The sequence below is a fragment of the Nicotiana sylvestris genome, chromosome 11, assembly GCF_000393655.2.
Source record: "Nicotiana sylvestris chromosome 11, ASM39365v2, whole genome shotgun sequence".
In the NCBI taxonomy this organism is placed as follows: domain Eukaryota; kingdom Viridiplantae; phylum Streptophyta; class Magnoliopsida; order Solanales; family Solanaceae; genus Nicotiana; species Nicotiana sylvestris.
This window is the reverse complement of record NC_091067.1, coordinates 166,157,948-166,166,590: the sequence shown is the minus strand read 5'-3', so window position 1 is coordinate 166,166,590 and position 8,643 is coordinate 166,157,948. Positions and strand designations below refer to the sequence as shown.

At 42.6% G+C, this 8,643-nt stretch overlaps 1 protein-coding gene across 1 annotated transcript; it reads left to right on the top strand.

The window, feature by feature from the left end:
• Positions 1-7,911: 7,911 nt before the first annotated feature.
• Positions 7,912-8,238, top strand: LOC138881979 (uncharacterized). The gene has a single exon (XM_070162275.1). It carries the CDS (start codon positions 7,912-7,914, stop codon positions 8,236-8,238), a length of 327 nt encoding a protein of 108 aa, XP_070018376.1.
• Positions 8,239-8,643: the final 405 nt, after the last annotated feature.

Here is an 8,643-nt window from a genome sequence, read left to right as displayed (position 1 = left end):
GATAGGCCGACCCTGTCAAGCTTAGCCGTGTGCCTTGGAAGCTTTCCCCTCTGTCCTGGCTTCAATCTTTGTTTTCTCTGAGTCAGGCCTCGACGAGCCCCGAGGTCAGGAACTCGGTCGTAGCTTCCCATCCTTGGGGTCTCGAGGCGTTCTTCCGAAATGACTTGACAGTAAGAAATCAAGTCCTCTGATTTTGCCGCGTACGCTAATCTTCCCGAACTATGCAAGATCTGATTCATGTTCCTAGATGATACGTAGGCAACCCACATCAGGTTCGATCGAATGATTTTGAAAAAAAAAAAAGAAAAAGAAAAATGGAAAAAAAAGAAAAAGAAAGAGAGTGTTTATTCTAACATGTTTGTTATTTTGGAATAAAAGCTAGTCAAAGGTGGTTGTTCTGTTGGTTTGCAATGGCAAGGCACAAAAATAATCCAAGATCTCTCGAAAAAGGAATTGTTGAGCATAATTGTTGTTGATCCAAGGTCACAAAAAGGCAGTAGGCAATTTGGCGGTGAAAAATCAAAAATGGAGGCAAATGTGGGGTTGATTTTACCAGATTTGAGCAATAGGATGTGATGACCTAAAAGGTCATCACTCATTTTGAAAGTAAATTCTGTGTTCCGAGGCCTTAAAAACCTTTTTTGTCTTACCTCGATTTGCGTGCGCAGATTGGACGCATTTCTGAAAAACTTTTATGTGAAATCTAAGTAAAATAAGGAAATTGACCTTTAAAATTAATTAAAGTTGACTTAAGTCAACATTCTTGGTAAACGGATCTGGACCCGTGATCCGACGGTCTCGTAAGGTCAGTATTGAAATATGGACTTGGGCGTATGTCCGGAAGTGAATTCCGAGGTCCCAAGCCCGAGAAATAAATTTTTGAAAGAAGTTGTATCACTGAAAATATAAGAGTTTATGGAAATTTGAAGATTTTTGAATTTGATGATATCGGGCCCGTATTTTTGGTTCCGGAGTCCGATACAGGTTTGTTATAATAATTAAGTTGAATCTGTGAAATTTGGTAAAGATCGGAATTGATTTGGTATAAATCGGACGTATAGTTGAGAAAATAGAAATTTTGATTTTCTTGAGTAATTTTATGAATTTGAGGTTGAATTTGTAGTTGTTGATGTTATTTTGATGATTTGATCGCACAAGCAAGTCCGTATAATATTTTGGACTTGCGTGCATGTTTGGTTTGGAGTCCCGAGAGTGGAGGTGAGTTTTGGATAGGCCACATAGTGAAATTTAACTTAGAAAAATTGCTGGTGTGTTGCAGGTTTGCAGGCTTCGCAATTGCAAAGCCTGGCTCACAAATTCAAAGAAATATCGCAATTGCGAAGATGGGCTTGGCAGGGAGACCTTCGCATTTGCGAAGCTCAATGTCGCAAATGCGACTTTAGCAGGGATCGCAATTGCGAATGATAGTTCGCTTTTGTGAAGGAAGAAGAGCGGGCCTACCTTCGCATTTGCGAAGCCTGGGCCGCATTTGGGAGTTCGCATTTGCGAACCTGACATTGCAAATGCGATAACATCACTTGTGCAAATTATAACTTAGACAAAATTTCTTCATTTTTCAAACTCTCTCAAACCTTAAGGTGTCTTGGGCGATTTTCCAAAGAAAATTTCTTTTCCAAATTTTTAGTAAGTCAGTTCTAACTCATTTCTTTCAATCCGCTCTACTTTTTTACATGATTTCATTTCAAAATCAAGGGTTTTTTTCATAGGAAATTGGGTGATTTTGGGTAGAACATAAGATTTTCAAATTTTGGGGATTTAGACCTCGATTTGAGGTCCGATTTCAAAATAAATTATATATTTGAGTTCGTGGGGGAATGGGTGATCAGGTTTTGGTTCGAACCTCAGGTTTTGACCAAGCGAGCTCAGGGTCGATTTTTGACTTTTTGGGAAAATCATTAGAAAACCTATTTTCATGCATTAGAATTGGTTTATTTAGTATTTATTCATATAGTTAAGTAAATTGTGACTAGATACAAGCGAACTGGAAGTGGAATCGAGGGGTAAAGTGGTAGTTGAGGCTTGATTATGTTCGTGGCATTGAGGTAAGTATTTGGTCTAACCTTAGCTTTGCTCAAGTTGAGATTTATGTTGTGAAATGATTTTTGAAACAAGGAGATGTTTATGATATTGTTTCCCTTGCCGGGATGTTATTGCTTGTGATATTGTTTCCCTTGCCAGGATTCTATTATGATTTTATTGATTCCCTTACCCGAATTTCTTTGTAATTGTTGCTTGGGTAAGGAAGAGTGGAAAGCATAAAGGGTGATGCCGTTCGTGATATTTGTGAGTGAGTGTTGGTGCACAAAGGGTGATGTCGTGCCATGATATTAGTGATAATGCATGAAGGATAATGTCGTGCCATGATTATGTGAGGTAAAAACATGAATGGTGATGTCGTGCCGAATCTATTGATTCTTATGGTGAGAATGAGAGTAAAAGCACGAAGGGTGATGACGTGCCCTTGTTATTGTTCTCCTTATTTTTGCTTATAGTTGAATTATGGTGTTCTTTATGCTTCTCTACTGAAATTCTATTTGTACCTGATATTCCCCGCATCATGTTTCCCCTTTCCATCTTTAACTGCCAGTTTATGTTATTATTACTTGCCGTATATGATTTAACTGCATAGGTTTATTTGGTAGTCTTGTCCTAGCCTCATCACTACTTTGCCGAGGTTAGGCTCGACACTTACTAGCATATGGGGTCGGTTGTGCTGATACTACACTCTGCACTGTGTACAGATCCTGGTGCTGGAGCATTTGGACCATAGAGAGGTTGTTGGCTTCAATACAGCGGACACCCGAGGTAGTGCAAACGTTCGCAGGCCTTGGCATCCCTATCTATCTTTTCCATTCTATTTTTATGTATTTTAGAGACAGACTTGTATTTTCCATTCAGACAATTGTTTGTAGTATTCGCAGATGGTCTGCGACATTGTGACACCAATTCTGGGTAGAGTTGAATTTTGGATTTTCGTACTAGTAATTAGTTAAACTATTAGATTTTGTCTTCCGCATTTCTGTTTTTCATGATTAATCCGTTGTTGATCACATGTAAATTCTTAAATGTTAAAAGGTTAAGGAAAAAAGGGCAATAAAACTTGTAATATTCGGCTTGCCTAGCTTTCATGATTAGGCGCCATCACGACTTCCGAGGGTGGAAAATTAGGGTCGTGACAAGTTGGTATCAGAGCTCTAGGTTGCTTAGGTCTCACAATTCACGGACAAGCTTAGTAGAGTCTGAGGGATCGATACAGAGACGTTTGTGTTTATCCCCTAGAGGCTACAAAATTAGGAAAATTTTCACATCTATTATTTCCTATTGTTCGACTTGATTTCTCAATGCTAATTGAACTTTAACTCTATTTTTTCACAGATGGTGAGGACACGTACCGCTTCATTAGCTGACCAGCAGTCCGAGCCCCCAATAGCAGCTCCTACGAAGGGCAGAGGCTGAGGCCGTTCTAGGGCTCGAGGCAGAGGCAGAGATCAGCCTAGAGCTCGAGCAACAGCACCAGCGGCGGAGAATCAGGTTGAGTTAGGCGACGAGGTTCTAGCCCAGACATTTCCAGCAGGACTAGCTCAGGTCCCAGAAGGGTTCATCACCACCTCGGTACTTTAGGATGCTCTAGTCTGTCTAGTGGGTCTTAAGGAGAGCTTCACTCAGGCAGACATATTTCCTGTAGCGCCAACTATCTCTCATGATGGAGGAGGAGCTCTAACTCTTGTTACTCACACTCTGGAGCCGATGACTCCCCAGTTTCAGAATCCAGCAGCTCAGTCAGTTGGGGTAGTTCAGTCGGGTGTTATGGCACAGACCGGTGAGGGACCAACTATATCTACTGATGCCTTGTGGAGGTTGGATAGGTTCACCAAGCTTTTTACTACCACTTTTGGTGGTACACCTTCTGATGATCCCTAGGATTATTTGGACAGCTGTCATGAGATTCTACGGTATGTGGGGATAGTGTAGACCAATGGGGTCGACTTTGCTTCTTTTCGTCTGTCTAGATCCGCCAAGACTTGGTGGAGAGATTACTGTTCGGCTAGACTAGTTGGGTCACCGGCTTTGACTTGGGATCAGTTTTCTCTGATATTTCTGGAGAAGTTTCTTCCTATCTCTCAGAGGGAGAACTATCAGAGGCAGTTTGAGTGTCTCCAGTAGGGTTCTATGACTGTCACTCAGTACAAGACCAGATTTATTGACTTGCCCCGTCATGCTCTTCTTATACCTTCCACTAAGAGAGACAGAGAGAGAGTGAGGAGGTTCATTAAGGGACTCGTTCAGCCTATTTGATTGTAGATGGCCAAGGAGACGGGGAGCGAGATTTCTTTTCAGGATGCTGCCAATGTGGCCAGGAGAGTTGAGATGGTTCTATCATAGGGGAGTGGTCAGAAATCTGATAAGAGGCCTCTTCATTCGCGCAGATTCAGTGGTGCCTCGTCTGGAGGCAGGGATTCTTTTGGTAGGGGCCATCCTTCAAGGTCGTTTCATTCAGCACTACAGGCTTCTTATAGTTCTCCAGGTGGCCGTGGTTCTCATATGTAGTATTCTTATTAGCTGTCCTACATTGTATCGCCGACTCCTATTAGTGCACCTCCACTCCAGAGTTTTCAGGGTCGTCAGTCCCAACAGCCGAGGGCTTGTTATACTTGTGGCGACACAAGGCATATTTCTAGATTTTGCCCTCGAGCACCGAGCAACTCTCAGCATCAGGGTTCCTGTGCCATGGTTCAGGCACCGAGTGTTTGACTGCCCGCTCCGCCAGTTAGAGTTAGAGGTAGAGGTGCTAGAGGTGGAGGTAGTGGTATTAGAGGTAGAGGTCAAGCCACTAGAGGTGGAGGCCAGCCAGTAGGAGGCCGTCCCAAAGATGTAGTTCAGAGTGGTGGGGCCCGGTCCCGATTTTATGCTCTTCCAGCCAGGCCTGAGGCTGAGGCCTCCAATATAGTTATTACATGTACTATTCTGGTTTGTAGTAGAGATGCTTCAGTTCTATTTGATCTAGGATCTACATACTCCTATGCATTATCTTATTTTGCATCATATTTGGTCATGTCTAGTGATTCCTTCAGTGCTCCTATATGTGTGTCTACACTGGTGGGTGATTTTATTGTGGTAGATCGTGTCCATCGTTCATGTATAGTTGTGATTGGGGGTCTTGAGACCCGAGTAGATTTGTTACTTTTGGATATGGTTGATTTTGATATAATATTGGGAATGGATTGGTTATTACCTTACCATGCTATCTTGGACTGTCATGCCAAGGTTGTGGCCTTAGCCTTGCCGGGTCTACTTTGTTTGGAGTGGAGAGGGACTCCTGGTCATTCTACCAGTAGAGTTATTTCATATATGAAGGCTCGACATATGGTTGATAAGGTATGTTTGGCCTATTTGGCGTATGTTCATGATTCTAGTGTTGAGGTTCCTTCTATGAATTCTGTGTCTGTTGTTCATGAGTTTCCTTAGGTATTTCCTTCAGACCTTCGGGGGATACCACCTGACAGGGATATTGACTTTTGCATTAATTTGGCTCCGGGAACTCTGCCTATTTCTATTATACCATATCGTATGTCACTGCCTGAGTTGAAAGAATTGAATGAGCAGTTGTAAGGCTTTCTTGATAAGGGCCTTATTAGACCTAGTGTCTCTCCTTGGGATGCGCCGGTATTGTTTATTAAGAAGAAGGACGGATCGATGAGGATGTGTATAGATTATTGGCAGTTGAACAAGGTCACAATCAAGAATAAGTACCCATTGTCGATGATTGATGATTTGTTTGATCAACTTCAGTGTGGCAAGGTATTTTCGAAGATTGATTTGAGATATGGCTACCATCAATGGAGGATTAGGGCATCTGATATCCCTAAGATAGCTTTCCGCACTCGGTACAGACATTATGAGTTCTTGGTGATGTCATTTGGGTTGAAAAATACCCCAGCAGCTTTCATGGATTTGATGAACCGAATGTTAAATCCTTACTTGGATTCCTTCGTGATAGTCTTATATGATGACATTTTGATCTATTCCCGCAGCCGGGAGGAGCATGAGCAGCATCTGAGAGTTGTTCTTCAGACCTTGAGAGATAGTTAGTTGTATGCTAAGTTTTCAAAGTGTGAGTTTTGGTTGGGATCAGTTGCTTTCTTAGGTAACGTCGTATCAGCAGAGGGTATTCAGGTGGATCCAAAGAAGATAAAGGCAGTCAAGGATTGGCCTATACCCACATCAGCTATAGAGATCCGAAGTTTCTTGGGTTTGGTGGGCTATTACTGTCGGTTTGTGGATGGGTTTTCATCTATTACAGCCCCGATGACCAGGTTAACCTAGAAGGGTGCCCAGTTCAGGTGGTCGGACGATTTTAGGAGAGCTTTCAGAAGCTCAAGATAGCCTTGATTATGGTACCGGTGTAGGTATTACCTACAGGTTCAAGGCCATATACAGTTTATTATGACGCATCTCGTATTGGACTTAGTGCGGTGTTGATGAAGGATGTCAAGGTCATTGCATATGCTTCGCAAAAATTAAAGATTCACGAGAAGAATTATCCAGTTCATGATTTGGAGCTAGCAGCCATTGTTCATGCACTGAAGATTTGGAGGCACTATGTATATGGCGTGTCATGTGAGGTATTCACGTATCAAAAGAGTCTACAATACTTGTTCAAGCAGAATGAGCTAAATTTGAGGCAGAGAAGGTGGTTGGAGCTACTGAAAAACTATGATATCACCATCTTATATCATCCGTGGAAGGCCAATGTAGTGGCCGATGCTTTGAGTAGAAAGTCAGTCAGTATGGGTAGTCTTGTGTATATTCCGGTCGGTGAGAGACCGCTTGCTTTGGATGTTCAGGCTTTGGCCAATCAGTTCGTGAGGTTGGATGTTTCTAAGCCCAGTTGTGTGTTAGCTTGTACAATCGCTCTTTCTTCATTATTTGAGCGTATCAGAGATCGATAGTATGATGATCCTCATTTGTGTGTCCTCAAGGACACAATACGACACGGTGATGCCAAGCAGGTTACATTAGGAGATGATGGAGTTTTGAGGATGTAGAGTCGAGTTTGTGTGCCTAATGTGGATGGACTTCGAGAATTGATTCTAGAGGAGATCCATAGATCCCGGTACTCTATTCATCCAGGCGCCGCTAAGATGTATCAGGATTTGCGGCAGCATTACTAGTGGAGGAGGATGAAGAAGGATATTATTGTGCATGTGGCTCAGTATTTTAATTGTCAGCAAGTAAAGTACAAGCATCCAAGACCTAGTGGTTTATTTCAGAGGATTGAGATTCCTAAGTTGAAGTGGGAGCGTATCACTATGGACTTCGTTGTTGGACTCCCATGGACTTAGAGGAAGTTCGATACAGTGTGGGTTATTGTTGATAGGCTGATCATTCCTGTGGCAGTTTTCTATTCTTATGAGAAGTTAACCGAGATCTATATCCGAGAGATTATTTGTCTTCATGGTGTGCCCATGTTTATCATTTCTGATCGAGGTATGCAGTTTACCTTACATTTTTTGAGGGCAGTTTAGCGTGAGTTAGGCACACGGATCGAGTTGAGCACATCATTACATCCTCAGACGGAAGGACAGTCCGAGCGTACTATTCAGGTTTTAGAGGATATGCTCTGAGCTTGTGTTATTGACTTTGGAGGCTCGTGGGATCAGTTCTTGCCTTTAGCAGAGTTCACCTACAACAACAGCTATCAGTCGAGCATCCAGATGGCTCCCTATGAGGCATTATACAGTAGGCGGTGTCGGTCGCCTGTTGGGTGGTTTGAGCCGGGAGACGCTCGATTTTTGGGTACGGATATAGTACAGGATTCCTTGGACAAGGTTAAGATCATTCATGGTCGGAGAGCGAGTGTTGATTCGGGTGTTGCCTATGAAAGGCGTAATGAGATTTGGAAAGAAGGGCAAGCTAAGCCCTAGATTCATTGGTCCTTTTGAGATTCTTGATCAAGTGGGAGAGGTGGCTTACAGACTTGCGTTGTCGCCGAGTTTATCAGTCGTGCATCCAGTGTTTCATGTGTCCATGCTTAGGAAGTATCACAACAATATATTCCACGTGTTAGACTTCAGCATTGTCCATTTGGACAAGGACTTTTACAATGAGGAAGAGCCGGTAGCTATTCTAGATCGGCAGGTTCATCAGTTGAGATCAAAGAGTTTTCCTTCAGTTCGTGTTCAGTGGAGGGGTCATCCTGTTGAGGCAGCGAACTAGGAGTCCGAATCCGATATGCGAAGCCCATATCCCCATCTTTTCTCCGACTCAGGTACTTTTCTATGTTCCTAGTCCTTAAAAACCTTATTTTATCTCACCTCGATTTGCGTGTGCAATCCGGGCGCATTTTCGGAAAGCTTTTATGTGAAATCTAAGTAAAATAAGGAAATTGGCCTTTAAAATTGATTAAACTTGACTTTGGTCAATATTTTTGGTAAACGGACTCAGACCTGGGATCCGACGGTCTCGTAGGGTCCGTAGTGAAATATGGGACCTGGGCATATGCCCGGAAATGAATTCCGAGATCCGAAGCCCGAGAAATGAATTTTTAAAAGAAATTGTTTAACTAAAAATATAAGAGTTTATGGAAATTTGAATATGTCTGAATTTGATGGTATCAGACCC

Bases quoted from the DNA above. Each gene is read 5' to 3' on its own strand.
- LOC138881979 (XM_070162275.1), top strand. From the start codon at position 7,912: ATGAGATTTGGAAAGAAGGGCAAGCTAAGCCCTAGATTCATTGGTCCT.